The sequence below is a fragment of the Mesoplodon mirus genome (genome assembly GCF_964341445.2).
Source record: "Mesoplodon mirus genome assembly, chromosome: 4".
In the NCBI taxonomy this organism is placed as follows: Eukaryota; Metazoa; Chordata; class Mammalia; order Artiodactyla; family Ziphiidae; genus Mesoplodon; species Mesoplodon mirus.
The window spans coordinates 178,539,032-178,561,300 of record NC_138979.1 but is presented as its reverse complement, the minus strand read 5'-3'; the positions used below and the strand labels follow the sequence as shown (position 1 = coordinate 178,561,300).

Below are 22,269 nucleotides of genomic sequence, written 5' to 3'. Positions count from 1 at the left end.
AGTAATACAGCTGCCAGCTAAAAGATATGGTACAGCTATAGTCTGAGCATGGTATATTATATTCAAAGCACGGACATTTTTCCCTTCCTGGATCTAGGGGTTTGGAGTGATAAGTAAGTAACTAAGGTAAAAAGGAAAGAAATTAACATTAACCCACCATACTAAACATCTTCACTTTTATCTCTTTTAATATAAACACATCAGAAAGTACTTATTATGATCATTTTTAAAGATCATATAAAGTTTAGCCCTTTAAAGCATGCTTTCATGGAATACAGAACAGGATACACATGTCTGACAATCCAAAAATAAAACTGTGACAAAAGGAATTGAAAGTATACTTACCCAATGCCCTGAGCTATATTTTCTAATTGCCGACACATACAAGATCGAACTTCGTACTCTACATCTTGACAGAGTGATTTTACCAAGGGAAGAATATCTCTTTTAATGCTTAGAGAGAGGGGAAAGAAACATGCAAATGGGTGATTATTTTAGAATAATTAATATTTTCAAAAAATTATCCTCAAAATCTTAGCTTAATAATAACAAACATACCTTAATAAAGAACTTTATCATTTACAATGTATATTTACATATGTTATTACATTTGGATATTAACAGCTACTTTTAAATTATGTATATGACTGAGTCTTTTTAAAATAATGGTTAATTTGTAATTGGCAGCTAAAACATCTTAGCTACGATAAAAGGCTATAGGCAAGTGGACTGATTCTAGCAACCATCAACCAAAATATTCATCAATTTTATATCTTACTCTTGTGTCATAATTACACAACATTCCATTCTTTCCACTTGGTATTTATCATCTGGGCAGAGTGTAACATATAAATTATAAGCATTCTCTATAAAATCTCAAAGTAAGATAAATTATTCAAGATAATGAATTCATAGCAATGATGGAAAAAAGCTGATGGAAAAAAGCAGAATCTATCTCTATATCAATGTTTACCCATTTTTGAAGTCTGTAAGATAATTTTATTTTATCCTCAAAACTACACAAGGTATGTGACAGAGATGACTAAGATGGGAAATAGAAAAAAAGTTACCCTTATTGATTTTGAAAGGCCATATCAAGAAGAAATGCATCTGAATAAGTAGACTTCCGAGAATTCTATATTCTGTAAATTTAAATCAGCTAAACTGTAAACAGTATGGAATAATACAAGTCTAATATAATTATTAATAATATAGTCATTATACATTTTAAATCAATTTAATAAAGTAGACAAAAAATTATATTACAAATACTCACGCAAGGGCATCAAATTTGTTGGTCAATTTTCCTAAAATTTTACAACTAACTAAACGAGACTGGACTGTTTGGGAAAGTTGTGCCTTGGAAACAAGTGGATTCAAAATCTAAAGAGAAAAGATTTAGAGAACAAATTCACAAAATTTTATATATTCTTGACACTAATGTCAGCTATTTTCTTCAAAGAATATTTTAATGTTCTAAATGTTTTTATAGAACCTCAATTACATTTTGAGGTGCATGTTTGTTCATCACCTGGATCTCATTTTATTTGCCTTCTTGGATTATTAAGGTAAAAATGATGATAAATTATGCAATCAAAAACAATTAGGCACTGGGCTTCCCTGGTGGCACAGTGGTTGAAAGTCCACCTGCCGATGCAGGGGACGCGGGTTCGTGCCCCGGTCCGGGAAGATCCCACATGCCGCAGAGCGGCTGGGCCCGTGAGCCATGGCCACTGAGCCTGTGCGTCCAGAGCCTGTGCTCCGCAACGGGAGAGGCCGCAACAGTGAGAGGTCCGCGTACCGCAAAAAACAAAAAAACAAAAAAAACAATTAGGCACCAAAAAAATTGAATTAAAGCTTATGGTGAATTCTCTAATGATCTGTTTGTGCATATAGTTGTGAAACATACATTTTTTCAAAAGAAAAAAAGCAAGTAATTATTAGATACCCTGAAATTTGTTTTTGTTCCATATAGATTAATTTTTACATTTGTCCTGAAGCAAGCAAAACATTATAACTTCAAAAAGATTCTATTAAGGTAATTCTGTCATTTGAATACAACAGCCCAACTCTGATACTGTATTGTGTATGTCCTGGGCACTCGAACTCAACAGCATGACAGACTGCAAAGAATTATGAAGATCAGACCCTGATTCTGGTCCCAGCTATTTAATTTGTCTAAGTAATCTTGCTAATTCTCATCCCAAGGTTTCTCATCTACTTAAAATGGAGATCAGAATACTAGGTGGTACTACGATCCCCCCAAGTTCTAACTATAACTTTAATCAAAGGGTCAACTTTTTTCCTCTCAACAGAGTAGCCAGAATTACTGAATGCATAATGATAAATATAATTTGAAAGTCAAAGATCTGAAATAAAAGGCATATTTAAAAATCTTAAGAATCACATGTTAAATAATATGTGACATTCTAGAGTAAAAACTGCATGCTACCATGCACCACTAATCAAAAAGTATAAATATGTCAACATTACTGTTCAATATTTAAATATGTGTAATCATCTAGATGTTTGGCATCAAGTATACAAACATCCTTATAACTGGGTAGATCCTCCCATTTTCAAGCAAGTGTTTTGGCACTGAGCTAGGGCCATAATCTGTACAATGGCAAAGAAAGGGCGACACTTAATGAAATCCACAGAGGACATTTTATTGACTGATAACTCTTTTTCAACAGGACATATTTGAAAGGAAATTCATATAGAAATAATGTTCAAAGAATGAAAAATCAGTTCTTTAAAGAATAAATTTCCTAATTTTCCTGTTCTCTCATCTGAATTTGTTAAAACTTTTAGAGAAGGGTCTGTTGAACAATATTGAACATTAAAAAGCAAACAACAAATTGGTAACATTATTTGCAACAAATATAACAAAGGATTGGCAAACCTGACAGATAAATAGCACATAAAAACAGTGATCAAAGGTTATGATCAGACAATTCCAAGAGAACAGAGGTGAAATATAATAATATATGAGAAAATATTCAACAGCATAATAATCAAAAAATGTCTAATTAAAATGTAATTCCATTTCTGGCCCATCAAATTTAACTGGAATGCTATTGCTGATGAAAGCCCAGGGAAACAGGCATCTTCTCATATTACTAGTCAAGAGCCTTAAGAATATTAATGCCCTCTAACCTAGTAATTCCACTTTTTTAGAAGTTACAGTTTAGGAAATTATCTGTAAAACAGGAAAAGCTCTACAGAGATGTTCATTATTGCCTTATTTTGATAATAAAACACTGAAAACAGGCTTAAATGTTTAATAAGTAAGTAAAATATTTGTAGCTACTACCAAACGAGAAATATGAGAAAATAATAAGGAAAATAAAGCTAAGTGAAAAACAACCATATATAAATTCAATATGATCACTAACACGGCAAATAGCACCATATACAGGGGAAAAAATCTGAAATGAAAACACATCAGAATGTTAGAAGTAGCTAAGTACAGAACCATGATTTTTCTTCCTTCTATATTTTGTACTACCCAAATTTTCTGTAATGAATATGTGCTGCTTTCAGAGTAGGAAATAACTTTATTCTTTTTTGAAATACTGTCTCTATCAAAAATGAAAACAACAAAAACCTTAGAGTGACTTAAGTACTAGAATTTACAAAAAAAAAAAAAAAAAAAGTATTACCTCATGCCTTAGGGTTTCTTTGGGCAATACTTCTATCACAGACAGAAGAGTTTCCAGCCATGCGTTGCTGACACCTGATTGACACAGATAAAACATGCCAACTTAACTATCTCTCTTACAAATTCAGTTTCAACTTAGCCACTAATATTTACAATAGTATTTAATAGTAAAATGGCAATAATTATTTTTATTACTATTATGAGAAGTTTCTCTATTTTTCTGTCTTAGCCAATATGTGGAAAACATTTATATCTTTAAAAATAATACTGAGGGGCTATCTTTAACCCAAAGTGTGCATTTTTCTTGTACTACAATATTATAAACATAAATGTTGTAAAAGAAACAAGTCTAAGAAAAAAGTATAAATCATAAGATGACCTAATGGGTCTTCAGGCTTCAAGGGCACTGAATTTTGCGGTTTTTGTACAAAAATAGTCATCGCTATTTTTAGTCACACCACTGATCAACTCTTAGGCAGCACAGTCTCATTCAGTTATGGTCATCGGCCTAACACAATTCAAATAACATCACAGCCACATATAAGAAACAATAAGTACATATACGATTAAGCACGTCAGGCCCCTGACCTGCGTCCCTGTGCTCCAGATGCAGTAGAATGACTTGGAGGAAGGAGTGGGCATATGTATGAATCGACACTGATTCTTCCTGTAGAATGGTCAAAAATGATACCGCAGCCGTTAACTGCATTTCCACTCCTGCAACATGCAGGACCTCCTGTATAATCAGAAAGAGTGTGCTATTATATAGATGAGAGATCAGAAATTATAATTTTTTAAAAATCCAAGGTCATAGAAACCAAAAATAGTCATATTGCACAAAATAACTATATATGACCTTTAAGGATATGTACTTCCTTTTATTACTTTAAGAAAACTATATTAATCTGCTCCTGATTGTTTAACTTATTAGACCACATAACGTTTATATCTATTGGGTTGGCCAAAAAGTTCATTTGGGGTTTTCTGTAACAGCATATATATATATATTCAATATATATAATTTTTTTTGGCCACACCACGTGGCATGTGGGATCTTAGTTACCCAACCAGGAATGGAACCGGCGCCGCCTGCGTGGAAGCGCAGAGTTTAACAACTGAACCACCAGGGAAGTCCCTGGACCACATAAAGTTTAAACGTCTCAGGAATTTATGAAATAACACTCCATTGTTTTATTGCATAAAAATTATAAAAAGTACATAAACATTTAGATAATAGAATAGTCATTGTAAATAGATCTCAATTTCTATTTTGCTCTTTGTATTGTAGTTTTCCATTCCCACCTACAACAATAATGTCAAAGCTCAATCACATGTGTTTTTATTACTTGTATTTCTGCTTCAAAAAATAAATATTATGCATTCCACTATAAAAAAGGAATACACTTAAGATTGTGCAAATGTATTTTCCCCTTTAAACAAGTGACAAGAACACAAATTACTATGAAGTAAACGGTATTTTTAAAAAGGAATTTTTTTAAAAATAAGAATATTTTTAAAAATTAATTATATTCATAGCCATCTTCACTCACCTTTTAAGTCAAAGCCTACATTAGAATAGTTTAACACATCAAAGAGTCAAAAAAACCCTATCTTTCATATAAACTTCACCAAAGATATCACCTATACTCCTCTAGAAGACTGTGTGGGTGTGCATAATGCAAAGGCAGCTAAAAGTCTTACTTTGTTTAATCAATTGTGGCAACTACTGGAATTTCCCTTGTATGCCTATTTTATAACCAATAGAGTAAAGTTGGTAGAACAAGGTGGAACTTGCAACCATAAAACAAAGTTTCATATCTGTGATCTTAGGAAAATTAGTCTTTCTGCATTATTTCCTAATATATAAAAAGTAAATTATGGCTTCATCTTCTAAGAGATTTGATTGAAATCATTTAAATAGTACTTTTATGACTTACCAACTTGTGCAAACTGAGCATTTACATAATGACCATTGTACATCCAACTGTCTCCTCTCCACTACCCTTGGATATCTGGTAGGAATCTCATCACCTGAACTGACCTCTCCCCAAAACTGGCTCTTCCTCCCACCTTCTGCTAAACAATCAATGACAACTCTGCCCTTCCAGCTTTCCACCCAGAAACTTCGGGGTCATCCTTAACTCCTCTCAGTCCCTCGCTTACCATAATCAAATGACCAGTCAATCCTGATCCAAAATCTGACCACCTATCAACTCCACGGCTACCACTCTGATCCAAGCCACCATCATCTCCCGCCTGAATTACTCCAATAACCTGCTAACTAGTCCCTGATTCTATCACTGCCCCTCTACTACTTATTCTCTACAGCAGCCAGAGAGATTCTTTTTAAAAAGTCAGATCACGTCACTTTTCTGCTCAGAACTCTCCAGTGGCTTTCCAACGCACTCAAGGAAACGTCTAAACCTTTTCAATGACTTACAAAGATCTGTTCCCAATTCCCTCTTTTCCCAGATTTCCACATGGTTGGCTCCCTGATCTCTTTCAAGCCTCTATTCTAATGTCGCCTTTTCAATGAGCCCTTCCCTGATGACCCTATTTTAAACAGAAAGCCACCCCCTTGCGCCAGCCCTCGCCATGACCCGACGGGTTTATCATCTCCGTTGTCCAACATACAACAAGTCCATCTGTTTATGGTCTACCTCCCACATCTAGAACATAAGCTTCATGACTGCACAATTTGTTGTCTGTTTTGTTCACTACCGTATCCCCAACTCCTACAGCACATGACAGGCGTTCAGTAAGTAATTGCTGGATGACTGAATATCTCTTACCCTTTCACCTAAACTTTCTGCTCTTGACGCTCTCTCCCTTCACACACTTTTTCCACATCTCCTAAAAGGTGGCTTCAAGAGATTTTGAAGTGAGTCCTAAAGATTAGGGATTGGTAGAATTAGACATAAGGCAAAGCAAAAATGGATCACATAGAAATGCATTCTCAATTCTCTTTCTGGCACGTCAATGAGGAGATATTCCTGCATCTTCCACCCCAGTGTCTCTGCAACCGTGATTTAGACCATGTACCCAGAGTCCTTGATTTTAGCGCGGTGGGACCACTGCCAGTCATCATGACATACATCATTCTACAGCAGAAGGAACAACCCAGAGCTGTCAAGTATTTTGCTGAAGGCCAGCAAGCTTGTAATTGGCAGCTCTAAGACTTAACCCTTTGTCTGCCTGATGCCAAAGCCAGGCAACAAATTCTTCTTCACAGACTGCACTTCCATTCACCATTTATTAAGGCGTGGCTTCCAACAACCTGACGATCTGGCAGTGGCTTTACTGTGGCAGATGTGTATGTGGTGGGGTTAATTCCCAGAAAACTGATCACATATTAGGGTGGCTGATTTTTGTGCTGTGTTTTGTTTTAAACTTTTGTATCATACACACAAATGTCATTTTACAAGTTTTTTCAATCAACAGTCAATTATGTATCTTAAGAGTTCCTAGCTGAAAAGAAAAAGAGAAGGAATGATAAGGCATAAAGCAGAGCAGCAACTGGTCTCTGAAATCAACCCTCCCACATCCCCCGGTTTTACTGTTTCCAAAACAAACATTTGTTCCACACTAACAATTCTGGATTTGGAAAACGCTTTTAGAAGATTTGATGTGGCCAGGATACATCACTTACAGGTTTCAGAAGGCATAGCTTTTCTTTAGAAACAGAGAGTGCTTTGCAAAGAAATATTTAAATAAATTGTGAGGGCCCCAATGTGCATTCCAGTTCACATGAGTCTGTTGTTTTAAGTTCCAAGAGATGTAATTCTGCCCCTCTTAAAGTCATTAAAGTCCTGGGTTTTGTACGTATGCAAACTTTATGCAAAGGAAGAACAATGAGAAGCTCTCCAACTTCATATCTTCTTACTGTATTACTTAGTCTTGACTGCCGCAGCAACATTTGCCCCAACTATTTTGCATTTAATTTTCGACAAATCCTCAAGTCTTATCAGGATTTGGGTTTTTCTCTTGTTGTGCTGACTTCAACATCTGGGACTGTCCACTGTTAAGAAACCAGCACAGACTAAGAGATTTCATCACTGCTAAAATTCAACTGATTTCTAAACACAGTTTTCTGAAACAGAATACAATTAAGAATTTGATACTTACCAGTTAGTGTTCTCCTCCACGGAGTCATACCCTCTGGACAAACATAGTGAGATCCATACTCTCTGGGTAAATAAGTGTGCATCCTCATGGACCTTGGAAGACACTGAAAAGTAAATTCCTCTATTGCTTAAGTGCATGCCTTAACGCCAGTTACCATTCCTCTTACGTACTATCGTATGGCTGGCATTCCAACTTGAATTCCTCAAAAATGAAATAAGACATTTTATAAATGAGTTAATGATACATTTCCGAATTTAAAAACCATTCCCACTCAAGGAAGGAAAATGTACTAGATGCTTCTGTGTTTAAATTCATTCTTAAGTTAGCATGAATGGTGCAAGAAAGCATTTTGTAAAACAATGTAATGTCCTTGCAGAGAGGGAAACTGCTGTCGCCAATAAACCTGCATTATAATGCATCAAGAAGATCTTTCTCTTTACAATACACAACATAGAGAAGCCTAAATAAATCACTGGCTTACTCCGGAAGAGCAAAGATTTTGGGTTCATGCATTTGGAAACTAAACTTATTAAATAAAACTGGTAAACATATCTACCATAAATGGTGCTGGTTAAAGGTAAAGGAATCCTAAAATTACAAAGTATCTTTGTATATTTTTAGAGGTAACATCACTGGTTATTTTGAAATTAAATAATATGGATTTACATATTAAAATACTAAAAACCTAGGACATATAAAATATCTGGGGCTCTGAGGGTCATAAGTGTGGGAATTTTTAGTACCTAACACTAATAGTGAACAACTCTTTTCACTATAAAATTACACTATTTATAAAAGACTTTACAACTGAGTTAAATATGAATAATTGGAACATGCCAACTCTAAAGTGCCTTTAACAATTAACTACGGTATCTCGGTATATCGCTCTCTTCCCTATCACTGACTGCCACGTTCCACACTTCAGTAAAGGGTGGAGAGAACTAGTTGAGAGCACTGAAGATCAAAATCGGAGAGGGAAAACAAAGTGGAGGCAGTAGACAGGGATAAAAAGGGTGGGTTTTACCCTTCTTTTAATCTGTGTTTCAGTGATTTGCAAGGTTCATGAGGAGGTACACATAAAATATCCCAAAGATCTCTTTCCAAAAAGGAAATTCCAATACCAATAGTAACTATCATGTGACTACTGCAAACATGCAGTGAAGTATCCAGCCATGCAAAGTCACAAGGACACCAGAAGAAATCAATATATTTCAATACCATGGTTTTGAAACTGAACTTTGAGCTGGACGACCCAGCCAAGTCATTTTTACACATAATAAATTAGAATCATGGGTAATTTAGGCTTGAAATGTAAATAAAGTCATTTAAAACACTGCAAAGAAAGGATGTGCTTATCAAAGAAAGAACGACTTAATGGACACAAGAGTTATAAATAACCATTTCAAATGATCCGCTGTAGTCATATTTAATTAGACATTTTTTGAAAAAAATTAGAAACTGTTTTAGGGGGCGGGAGAGGCAGCACTGCAAAGTACGGCAAATTTCTGTGAGCAAAAGTAATGCTTTCTTTCCTCTCTAGTCAGTCACAGTATTTTTCCCTTCTATCCTAATCTCCCTCTAATGTAGCCCAATGAAAATCTAATTCTGATAATATAATTTTAATTTCATTCTCAACTATTTATTAAGTACCAACATCCTACTAAGTACTCGGGGAAACTGGGGAAAAGTCAAAGACATGGTTCCCTACCTTTGAGGGACTGCTATTGATTATATACATTCAACTATTGAACAAATAACCATTTAGTTACATTCAAGGCACTGTGCTAGGAGCTGGAGACTTAGCAATGAGCAGGGCTAGCAATGGACCTGTTCATCCTGTAATTAAAAGTGTGGTAAAATCTAAGGATGAGAAGTACAAGGTGCCATAGAGTATGTGCTGGGTGAACTAGTCTCCTCGGAGGAAAGGGGATCACTGAGAAGTGACAACTGACCTTGTGAAGAGAAAGAGATAACTAGACAAAAGCTAGGATGAAGGAAGGCAGGAAAGCAAGAGGAGGAGGAAGGCAAGCATTCCCGGCACTGAGGAGTGAGGAGGAGGATGGTAGATTCCAGGAGCTGAGAGAAGGTCAGTGTGCCTGGAGCCCAGAGTGAAGGGGGTGGGGCAGAGGCTAGTGAAACAGACAGAGCCCAAATCACATAGGGCCTTAGATGCATTAAGCAACAGAAGATTCAAATTATAGTTTTAAATGCTTTGAAATAGCATGATGACTGTAAAGTTGAAAAGGATCAGAAAGGAGGGAGGATGGAAAGGGAGGAAGGTAGTGGGTGAGGATCACTTGAACCCTTATAATAGCCTGGACTAGGGTGGAGGTGGTATTGCTGGAGAGAGGTGGGTGGATTCAATATTTAAAACATAAAATAAACAGGATTGTATAAACAAGTAGGAAAAGACAGGTGGTATCAAGGATGACCCCCCACATCCTTGCTTGAAAGGCAGGTGGATAAGAAGGTTACCCATTAGGATAGGGGACTCTGGAGGGAGCCCAGATGTTGAGAGGAAATAGCAGGAGCTCAGTTCTGGACTCGCTAACTTTGAGGTGACGTTGAGGCATCCGAGGAGAGAGTACAAACAGGGAATTGTATATACAGTTCTGATACTCTGAAAAGATCTGCTATAAATAAGAATTAATATAGAACAGATAAAATTTATAGAGATGATATTTAAAGCCAAGGGTGTGTGGATAAGATTGCCTACAGAGCAAATATAGACCAAAAGTGGAGATCAGCTACTGCAAAACAATTTCATCCCAATAAAAAAAAAAGGGTGTTGAAGAACTCAAAGTTTAAAAAAAAGATCCATCACGAGTGTTTTGGCATAATATTTCATTTTAGGTTCTGGACTATTCCTAACACATCATTAGAAAACAATCAATTGATCTGTGTAGGGGTAGAGGTGATGACAGGGTATATGCAGGTATATAAAAAGAAATTATTTGGGATTAATATTGTTCTGAGATCAAATTAAGAAGGAAAAAAAAAGGAAAGGAAACTTCCTCTTGACGTAACAGTAGAGTAGGTAATTCTAATCAGCTCCTATGATAAGGATAATTTAAAAAGCTGGACAAAATACAAAAATCATCTGCACAAAGGCATATGGAAACTAACAAGGTAGTGAAAAAGTTTCGCATCCAAGATCTAAGAGACAATGGAAATCCAGAAAGGTAAGCATGTAATTTGGGGCCTGGTTTTCCCCTGGAAGCATTTGCTGATTCTAGAAAAGGCTGAAAACTTAAGCTGCCTTTTTGACAGCCTTACAGAGGCACCGGTAAGCCCCCCGGGATAGGACAAGGGTAATCCTAAAGTAGCCCAGAGATTGGTTCAAGATGGCGGAGTAGAAGGACATGCGCTCACTCCCTCTTGCAAGAGCACTGGAATGACAACTAACTGCTGAACAATCATCGACAGGAAGACACTGGAACTCACAAGAAAAGATACCCCACATCCAAAGACAAAGGAGAAGCCGCAATGAGACGGTAGGAAGGGTGCAATCACAATAAAACCAAATCCCATAACTGCTGGGTGGGTGACTCACATACTGGAGAATACTTATAACACAGAAGAGAACACAGAAGTCCACCCACTGGAAGGAAGATGCTGAGCCTCACATCAGGCTTCCCAACCTGGGGGTCCGGCAACGGGAGGAGGAATTCCTAGAGAATCAGACTTTGAAGGTTAGTGGGATTTGATTGCAGGACTTTGATAGGACTGGGGGAAACACAGACTCCACTCGTGGAGGGCACACACAAAGTAGTGTGAGCACTGGGACCCAGGGAAAGGAGCAGTGACCCCACAGGAGACTGAAGCAGACCTACCTGATAGTGTTGGAGGGTCTCCTGCAGAGGCAGGGGGTGGCTCTGGCTCACTGGGAGGACAAGGACACTGGCAGCAGAAGCTCTGGGAAGTACTGCTTGGCAGGAGCCCTCCCAGAGTCCGCCATTAGCCCCACCAAAGAGCCCAGGTAGGCTTCAGGGTTGGGTCGCCTCAGGCCAAACAAACAACAGGGAGGGAGCCCAGCACCACCCATCAGCAGACAAGCAGATTAAAGGCTTACTGAGCTCTGCCCACCAGAGCAACACCCAGCTCTACCCATCACCAGTCCCTCCCATCAGGAAACTTGCACAAGCCTCTTAGATAGCCTCATCCATCAGAGGGCAGACAGCAGAAGCAAGAACTACAATCCTGCAGCCCGTGGAACAAAAACCACATTCACAGAAAGATAGACAAGATGAAAAGGCAGAGGGCTGTGTACCAGATGAAGGAACAAGACAAAAGCCCAGAAAAACAACTAAATGAAGTGGAGTTAGGCAACCTTCCAGAAAAAGCATTCAGAATAAGGATAGTGAAGATGATCCACAACCTTAGAAAAAGAATGGAGGCAAGATTGAGAAGATGCAAGAAATGTTTAACAAAGACCTAGAAGAATTAAAGAACAAACACTTCAAAGAATCAAAGAACAAACAAACAGAGATGAACAATAAAATAACTGAAATGAAAAATACAATAGAAGGAATCAGTAGCAGAATAACTGAAGCAGAAGAATGGATAAGTGACTTGGAAGACAGAATGGTGGAATTCACTGCCGCAGAACAGAAGAAAGAAAAAAGAATGAAAAGAAATGAAGACAACCTAAGAGACATCTGGGACAACATTAAACGCAACAACATTCGCATTATAGGGGTCCCAGAAGGAGAAGAGAGAGAGAAAGGACCTGAGAAAATATTTGAAGAGATTATAGTCGAAAACTTTCCTAACTTGGGAAAGGAAATAGCCACCCAAGTCCAGGAAGTGCAGAGAGTCCCAGGCATGATAAACCCAAGGAGAAACACACCGAGACACCTAGTAATCAAACTGACAAAAAATAAAGACAAAGAAAAGTTATTGAAAGCAACAAGGGAAAAATGACAAATAACATACAAGGGAACTCCCATAACGTTAACAGCTGATTTCTCAGCAGGAACTCTACAAGCCAGAAGGCAGTGGCACCATATATATAAAGTGATGAAAGGAAAGACCTACAACCAAGATTACTCTACCCGGCAAGGATCTCATTCAGATTCAATGGAGAAATCAAAAGCTTTACAGACAAGAAAAAGCCAAGGGAATTCAGCACCACCAAACCAGCTCTATAACAAATGCTAAAGGAACTTCTCTAAGTGGGAAACACAAGGGAAGAAAAGGACCTACAAAAGCAAACCCATAACAATTAAGAAAACGGTAAGGAACATACATATCAATAATTACCTTAAACGTGAATGGATTAAATGCTCCAACCAAAAGACACAGGCTCGCTGAATGGATACAAAAACAGACCCGTATATATGCTGTCTACAACAGACCCACTTCAGACGTAGGAACACATACAGACTGAAAGCGAGGGTATGGAAAAGATATTCCATGCAAATGGAAATCAAAAGAAAGCTGGAGTAGCAATACTCATATCAGATAAAATAGACTTTAAAATAAAGAATGTTAAAAGAGACAAGGAAGCACACTACATAATGATCAAGGGATCAATCCAAGAAGAAGATATAACAATTATAAATATATATGCACCCAACACAGGAGCACCTCAATACCTAAGGCAACTGCTAACAGCTATAAAAGAGGAAATCAACAGTAATGCAATAATAGTGGGGGACTTTAACACCTCACTTACACCCATGGACAGATCATCCAGAGAGAAAATTAATAAGGAGACACAAGCTTTAAATGACACAATAGACCAGATAGATTTAATTGATATTTATAGGACATTCCATCCAAAAACAGCAGATTACACTTTCTTCGCAAGTGCACATGGAACATTCTCCAGGACAGATCACATCTTGGGTCACAAATCAAGCTTCAGTAAATTTAAGAAAATTGAAATCATATCAAGCATCTTTTGCGACCACAAGGCTATGAGATTAGAAATCAATTACAGGGAAAATAAATGTAAAAAACACAAATACATGGAGGCTAAACAATATGCAACTAAATAACCAAGAGATCACTGAAGAAATCAAATAGGAAATCAAAAAATACCTAGAGACAAATTACAACGAAAATACGACAATCCAAAACCTATGGAATGCGGCAAAAGCGGTTCTAAGAGGGAAGCTAATAGCAATACAAGCCTACCTCAAGAAATAACAAACATCTCAAATAAACAATCAAACCTTACACCTAAAGAAACTAGAGAAAGAAGAACAAACAAAACCCAAAGTTACTAGAAGGAAAGAAATCATAAAGATCAGAGCAGAAATAAATGAAATAGAAACAAAGAAAATAATAGCAAAAATCAATAAAACTAAAAGCTGGTTCTTTGAGAAGATAAACAAAATTTATAAACCATTAGCCAGACTCATCAAGAAAAAAAAGGGAGAGGACTCAAATCAATAAAATTAGAAGTGAAAAAGGAAAAGTTACAACGGACACCGCAGAAATACAAAGCATGCTAAGAGACTACTACAAGCAACTCTATGCCAATAAAATGGACAACCTTGAAGAAATGGACAAATTCTTAGAAAGGTATAAGATTCCAAGACTAAACCAGGAAGAAATAGAAAATACGAACAGACCAATCACAAGTGATGAAATTGAAACTGTTATTAAAAATCTTCCAACAAACAAAAGTCCAGGACCAGATGGCTTCACAGGTGAGTTCTATCAAACATCTAGAGAAAAGCTAACACCCATCCTTCTCAAACTCTTCCAAAATACTGCAGAGGAAGGAACACTCCTAAACTCATTCTAAGAGGCCACCATCACCCTGATAACAAAACCAGACGAAGACACTACTAAAAAGAAAATTACAGACCAGTATCACTGATGAATATAGATGTAAAAATTCTCAACAAAATACTAGCAAACAGAATCCAACAACACATTAAAAGGATCATACACCATGATCAAGTGGGATCTATCCCAGGGATGCAAGGATTCTTCAATATACACAAATCAATCAATGGGATACACCACATTAACAAACTGAAGAATAAAAACCATATGATCATCTCAATAGATGCAGAAAAAGCTTTCGACAAAATTCAACACCCATTTAGGATAAAAACTCTCCAGAAAGTGGGCATAGAGGGAACCTACCTCAACATAATAAAGGCCATATATGACAAACCCACAGCAAACATCATTCTCAATGGTGAAAAACTGACAGCATTTCCTCTAAGATCAGGAACAAGAAAAGGATGTCCACTCTCGCCACTACTATTTAACACAGTTTTGGACGTCCTAGCCATGGCAATCAGAGACGAGAAAGAAATAAAAGAAATACAAATTGGAAAAGAAGAAGTAAAACTGTCACTGTTTGCAGAGGACATGATACTATACATAGAGAATCCTAAAGATGCTACCAGAAAACTACTAGAGCTAATCAATGAATCTGCTAAAGTAGCAGGATACAAAATTAACGCACAGAAATCTCTTGCATTCCTTCATACTAATGATGAAAATTATGAAAGAGAAATTAAGGAAACACTCCCATTTACCACTGCAACAAAAAGATTAAAATACCTAGGAATAAACCTACCTAGGGAGACCAAAGACCTGTTCTCAGAAAACTATAAGACACTGATGAAAGAAATTAAAGATGATACAAACAGATTGGAGAGATATACCATGTTCTTGGATTGGAAGAATCAATATTGTGAAAATGACTATACTACCCAAAGCAATCTACAGACTCAATGCACTCAAATTACCAATGGCATTTTTTACAGAACTAGAACAAAAAATCTTAAAATTTGTATGGAGACACAAAAGACCCCGGATAGCTAAAGCAGTCTTGAGGGAAAAAAACAGAGCTGGAGGAATCAGACTCCCTGACTTCAGACTATACTACAAAGCTAAAGTAATCAAGACAATACGGTACTGGCACAAAAACAGAAATATGGATCAAGGGAACAGGATAGAAAGCCCAGAGATAAACCCACACACCTATGGTCAACTAATCTATGGCAAAGGAGGCAAGGATATACAACAGAGAAAGACAGTCTCTTCAATAAGTGGTGTTGGGAAAACTGGACAGCTACATATAAAAGAATGAAATTAGAACACTCCATAACACCATACACAAAAATAAACTCAAAATGGATTAAAGACCTAAATGTAAGACCAGACACTGAAAACTCTTAGAGGAAACACAGGAAGAACACTCTTTGACATAAATCATAGCAAGAACTTTTTGGTCCACCTCCTAGAGTAATGGAAATAAAAACAAAAATAAACAAATGGGACCTAATGAAACTTCAAAGCTTTTGCAAAGCAAAGGAAACTATAAACAAGATGAAAAGACAACCCTCAGAATGGGAGAAAACATTTGCAAATGAATCAATGGACAAAGGATTAATCTCCAAAATATATAAACAGCTCATGCAGCTCAATATTAAAAAAACAAACAACCCAATCCAAAAATGGGCAGAAGACCTAAATAGACATTTCTCCAAAGAAGACATACAGATGGCCAAGAAGCACATGAAAAGCTGCTCAACATCACTAATTATTAGAGAAATGCAAATCAAAACTACAATGAGGTATCACCTCACACCAGGTAGAATGGGTATCATCAGAAAATCTACAAACAACAAACACTGGAGAGGGTGTGGAGAAAAGGGAACTCTCTTGCACTGTTGGTGGGAATGTAAACTGATACAGCCACCTTGGAGAACAGTATGGAGGATCCTTAAAAAACTAAAAATAGAATTACCATATGACCCAGCAATCCCAGTACTGGGCATATACCCAGAGAAAACCATAATTCAAAAAGACACATGCATCCCAATGATCACTGCAGCACTATTTACAATAGCCAGGTCATGGAAGCAACCTAAATGCCCATCGACAGATGAATGGATAAAGATGTGGTACATACATACAATGGAATATTACTCAGCCATAAAAAGGAACAAGACTGGGTCATTTGTAGAGACGTGGATGGATCTAGAGACTGTCATACAGAGTGAAGTAAGTCAGAAAGAGAAAAACAAATATCGTATATTAACGCATATATGTGAAACCTAGAAAAATGGTCCAGATGAACCAGTTTGAAGGGCAGAAACAGAGACACAGATGCAGAGAACAAACGTATGGACACCAAGGGGTGGAAGTGGCATGGAGGGGGGGGTGGTGATGTGATGAATTGGGAGATGGGGATTGACATATATATGCTAATATGTATAAAATAGATAACTAATAAGAACCTACTGTATAAAAAAATAAAATTTAAAAATTAAAAACAATAAAGTAGCCCAGCCTTTGCAGAGAGAACCCAGTTTCAAGTCATCTGACACATGAAACTGGATTAAGTGAGACTTATTGCTAGTGCAGTTAAGTGGCTGTTAGAAGAAAACATATTCCTTTCTAGAGGAAGATATTACCCTAGGTCTCAAACTACTTCTATGAATAATTTGTCAAAGACAAGATCAAGCACACAATCAATAATATCCAGGCATACAAAGAGATAATATGAATGAGAACTGGCAGATGCAACAGGAAATAGAAAAGTACCAAAAGGAGCCCTAGGTATTGGTGCTATCTGATACATACCTGGCGCAAAAGAATAAAAGATACAATTGAGAATTTTGACAGAAAAATCAAAGGTACTTTTTAAAAAGGATATGGCAGATTTTTTCAAGAGGTAAACAGAAATTCCAGACCACAAAAATACAATAATCAAAAGCAGCTTAGACACAGATGAATTAGTGAACTGAAACATGGGCCAAGATAACACTCAGAATGAATCACAAAGAGAAAAGGATGGAAAAGAAGACAAAGGACATAGAAGATACTATGAAAAGGTCAAATATATGTGAAATTGGAGTCCTCGAAGGAGAGAAAAGATTAAGCAGAGCATTATTTTAAAAGATAATGTCTGAGAATTTTCCAAAACTAACAAAGTAAGCCACAGATTCAAGAAGCCATACATAGGCTAGAAAGAAACCTCCATATAGATAGGCCAAAATCCTGTTCATAAAACATCTATTTACAAACAGCCCAATCAAAAAATGAGTGGAAGATCTAAATAGACATTTCTCCAAAGAAAACATACAGATGGCCAAGAGGCACAAGAAGAGATGCTCAACATCACTAATTATTAGAGAAATGCAAATCAAAACTACAATGAGGTATCACCTCACACCAGTCAGAATGGCCATCATCAAAAAATCTATAAACAGTAAATGCTGGAGAGGGTGTGGAGAAAAGGGAACCCTCTTGCACTGCTGGTGGGAATGTAAATTGATACAGCCACTACGGAGAATAGTATGGAGGTTCCTCAAAAAACTAAAAACAGAGCTACCACATGATACAGCAATCCCACTCCTGGGCATATATCTGGAGAAAACCATAATTTGAAAGGATACATGCACCCCAATGTTCATTGCAGCACTATTTACAATAGCCAGGTCATGGAAGCAACCTAAATGTCCATCGACAGAGGAATGGATAAAGAAGATGTGGTACACATATACAATGGAATATTACTCAGCCATAAAAAGAACAAAATAATGCCATTTGCAGTGACATGCATGGACCTAGAGATTGTCACACTGAGTGAAGTAAGTCAGACAGAGAAAGGCAAATATCATATGATATTGCTTATATGTGGAATCTAGAAAAATGGTACAAGTGAACCCATTTACAAAACAGAAATTGAATCACAGATGTAGAAAACAAATTTATGGATACCAATGGGGAAAGGGATAAATTGGGATTGAAATATACACACCACTATATGTAAAATAGGTAAGTAATAAGAACCTACAGTATAGCACATGGAACTCTATTCAATATTCTGTAATGACCTATATGGGAATAGAATCTAAAAAAGAGTGGATATATGCATATGTATAACTGGCTCACTTTGCTGTATAGCAGAAACTAACACAACACTGTAAATCAACAGCATTACAATAAAAAATTAATTTAAAAAACTGAATGTGAAATACATTTTCAGGCCAAAAAAGAAAAACAGAATTTGTCACTAGCAGATTTGTACTAAAGGAAATACTAAGGGGTATTTTTCTTCAGGCAGAAGAAAAGTGATTCCAAATGGAAACACTACAGGCAACAAAAAATGACAAATATGTGGGTAAATTTAAATAAATATTGATTATATAAAACAGTAATAACTGTGAGTCTTGAAATACATAAATAATTAAAATATCTGACAACAATAACCTATAAATAAGAGCTCTTATATTATCAGAAAGAAGGTAAAAATACCAATGAACATTAAACTTCGGTAATGTGTCTTTGTTATAATCCCTGAGGTCACTAACAAAGGAAAAGTAAAAGAGAGGTCCAAGCTAAGGGGAGGGGGCAGAAAGTAAAGTAATAAAACCACTTCATTAGTTCAAAAAAAGGAAATAATTGACAAAAAAAAGAACACCAAACAGAAAAAACAAATAAATAGTAAGATAATATATTCAATTAAAAGTAAATGGATGAAATGTTCTAATTAAAACAGAGTCAGATTGGATAAAAAATAAAACCCAAACATGTTGTTTACAAAATTAACCTAAAACATTAGGATAAACCACAGAGTGGAAGATGATATTTCAATACATAACCAACAAAGGACTTGGATTCAGAATACATAAACATTAGTTTGTGGTATATTATATGGATATACCACAATTTGTTTATCCATTCACCTGTTGATGGCCATGTGGATTATTTTTCGTTTTGGCTATTACAAATAGAATTGCAATGATATTACTGCAATAATTACAACTGTAATTATTATTACAATTATATATAAGTCTTTATATAAACACTTGCTTTAATTCCTCTTAATCTTTAGAAGTGAATTGGTTGAGTGATTCAATAGGTGTATGTTTAAACTTCTGAGAAACTGCCAAACTGTTTCCGTAAGTGGTTGTACAATTTTATTGATACATTTCCACCAACAGTGTATGAGAGTTTGAGTTGCTCCACATTCTTGCCTATACTTAGTATTATCAGGGTTTTTTTAGTATATATATTCTAACAGGTGTATACATTTATTTGCATTTATCTAATGACTAATGATACTGAACAACTTTCGTTTATTGGCTATCCACAAATCTTTGGTGAAGTATCAGTTTAAATTTCTTGCCTTTTTTTAAATTGGGTTGTTTTATTACTGAGTCTTGAGAGTTCTTTGTGTATTCTGAACACGTATGCTTCATCACGTATGTGATTTATATTTTCTCCCATTCCATGACTTATTTTTCATTCTCTTAACTGCCTTCTGAAGAGCAAAAGCTTTACACTTTCATGAAATCAAATTTATCAAATTTTTTCTTCTATGGATCATACTTTTAGTGTCATATATATAAAGAAATCTTTGTGTAACCCAAGGTCACAAAGATTTAGTCTTATGTTTTCTTCTAGAAGTTTTTATGATTTTAGTTTTTAACACTCAGGTTTATGATCTATTTGCGGTTAACTTCTGTATATGGTACAAAGTATGGACTTTTTTCTCAACTAACCCAGCACTATTTGTTGAAAGGACTGTCCTCTCTGCAATGAATTGCCTTTGTACCTGGGTTAAAATCAACTGGGAACATATCTATGGGCTTTTTAAAAATCTCTCTGTATGTCCCACTAATTTGTCTTTATACCAGCATTCATAGTCTTAATTGCTATGCTGTATATTATGTCTCAAAATCAGGTAATAAAAGTCTTCCAACTTTCTCTTTTTCAAAATTGTTTTGGCTATTCTAAGTCCTTTGCATTTTCATATGAATTTTAGAATTCACTTACTTTCTACAACAGAAAAAAACCCTAACCTGCTGGAATTATTATTTTGCATTAAATATATAGATTTATCTGAGAAGAACTGACATAATAATATTGAATCTTCTGATCCATGAACGTGGTGTATCTCCATTCATTTCGTTCTTTTATAATTTCTCTCAGCAATGTTCTATAGTTTTCAGTATACAGGTCTTAACACATTTATCGGATTTATCCCTAAGTATTACATACTTTAATTGTTTAAGAAAAACTTCAATTTCCAATTGCTTACTGCTAGTGTGTAGAAATACAATTTATTCGTACATTTATCTTGTATCCTGCAACCTTTCCATACTCAGTAGTTCTAAATATTTTTCTTTTGTAGATGGCTACATAGATGATAATGTCATCTGACAGAAAAGGGCAGCCTTATTTCTTTCTCTGAAATGTGGATACCTTTCACTTTTTTCTGTTGCCTTTCTGCACTGGTTACAATACCTAGCACAGTGTTGAACAAATGCAGTAAGGAGTGTACACTCATGGCTTGTTCCTGATACTAGGGGAAAACATTCAGTCTTTCACCTTTAAGTACGATGTTACCTACAGGTTTTTCACAGAGGAGGTTCCTATCTATTCCTAGTATGCTAAAGTTTGGGGTTTTTTCTCCAGGAATGATGTTGGGTTTTGTCAAATGCTTTTCCTAAATCTACTGAGATGATCAGATGGTGGCATTTTGTTTTTTGTTTTGCTTTAGTTTATTGATATGATGACTTATACTGATTAGATTTTGAATTTTAAACCAACCCTAAGTTACTGTGATAAACCCTGATTGGTCATGATGTATTAGCCCTTTTATATTGCTGAATTTGATCTGCTGTTTTTCAAAAGATGTTTGCATCTAAGTCCATAAGGGGTACGCATCTATAGTTTTTTTGTAATGTCTATGTCTTATGTGGGTATCACGATAATGCTGGCCTCCTAGAATCGCTTGTAAGGTTCTTACTTTATCCTCGATTTTCTGGAAGAATCTGTGTAGAACTGTTATTATTTCATTTACATTTACCCTAATTTTTACCACTTCTGGAGCTCTGCATTTCTTCATGTAAATCCGATTTCCATCTGGTATTATATTACGCTGCCTTAAAGAACCTCCCTCACCATTTCTTGTAGTGTAAGTCTAGTACAATGGATTCTTTCGATTTGTTTGTCTAAACACAAAACAGTTTTTTGCCTCCGTCCTCGACAGATATTCTCACTGGGTACAGATTTCTTGTTGATCCTTTTTGCTCTTGTTGTTGCTTTTGCTTGCAGTACTTTTAATACAACATTCCACTGCTCCCTGGCCTGCGTATTTTCCGACAATAAGGCTGCTTAATTCTCACATCTGTTCCTCTATATTTAACATTTCTTTTGTCTCTGGCTGTTCCCAAGGCTGTCTCTTATGTTTCATTTTCAGCAGTTTGATCACGATGTGCCTAGGAGGATGGTGTGTGTGTATTTACCTTGCTTGGGGTCCTCTGAGCTTCTTGGGTCTTTGGCTTGTTGTCATTGATTAATCTCAAAAAAGTCTTGGCCATTATTTCTTCAAATAGTTCTTCTCTCTTCTCTCATTCTGAGACTTTGATTGCAGGTGTATTATACCACTTCATACTGTCTCAAAGCCACTGAATGCTCTCTTGTATTTTTTCATTCTTTTTTATCTTTGTGTTTCAGTTTAGATAACTTCTACCTTCAAGTTCACTGAT

The 22,269-nt window shown here is 36.1% G+C and overlaps 1 protein-coding gene across 2 annotated transcripts in view; it reads right to left on the bottom strand.

The window, feature by feature from the left end:
- The window catches only part of PPP4R4 (protein phosphatase 4 regulatory subunit 4), a gene marked incomplete at its 5' end in the record, with an annotated part of 122,353 nt that overhangs the window by 49,423 nt on the left and 50,661 nt on the right, over nt 1-22,269 (bottom strand). Inside the window, 5 exons of one of the 2 annotated variants that reach the window (XM_082618679.1) lie at nt 346-453; nt 1,277-1,383; nt 3,666-3,739; nt 4,253-4,422; nt 7,790-7,881. In XM_082618679.1, coding sequence (XP_082474805.1) covers nt 346-453; nt 1,277-1,383; nt 3,666-3,739; nt 4,253-4,422; nt 7,790-7,881 — 551 coding nt within the window. The remainder of the gene's footprint in view (nt 1-345; nt 454-1,276; nt 1,384-3,665; nt 3,740-4,252; nt 4,423-7,789; nt 7,882-22,269) is intronic. The other variant, XM_082618680.1, reaches the window with a different exon arrangement.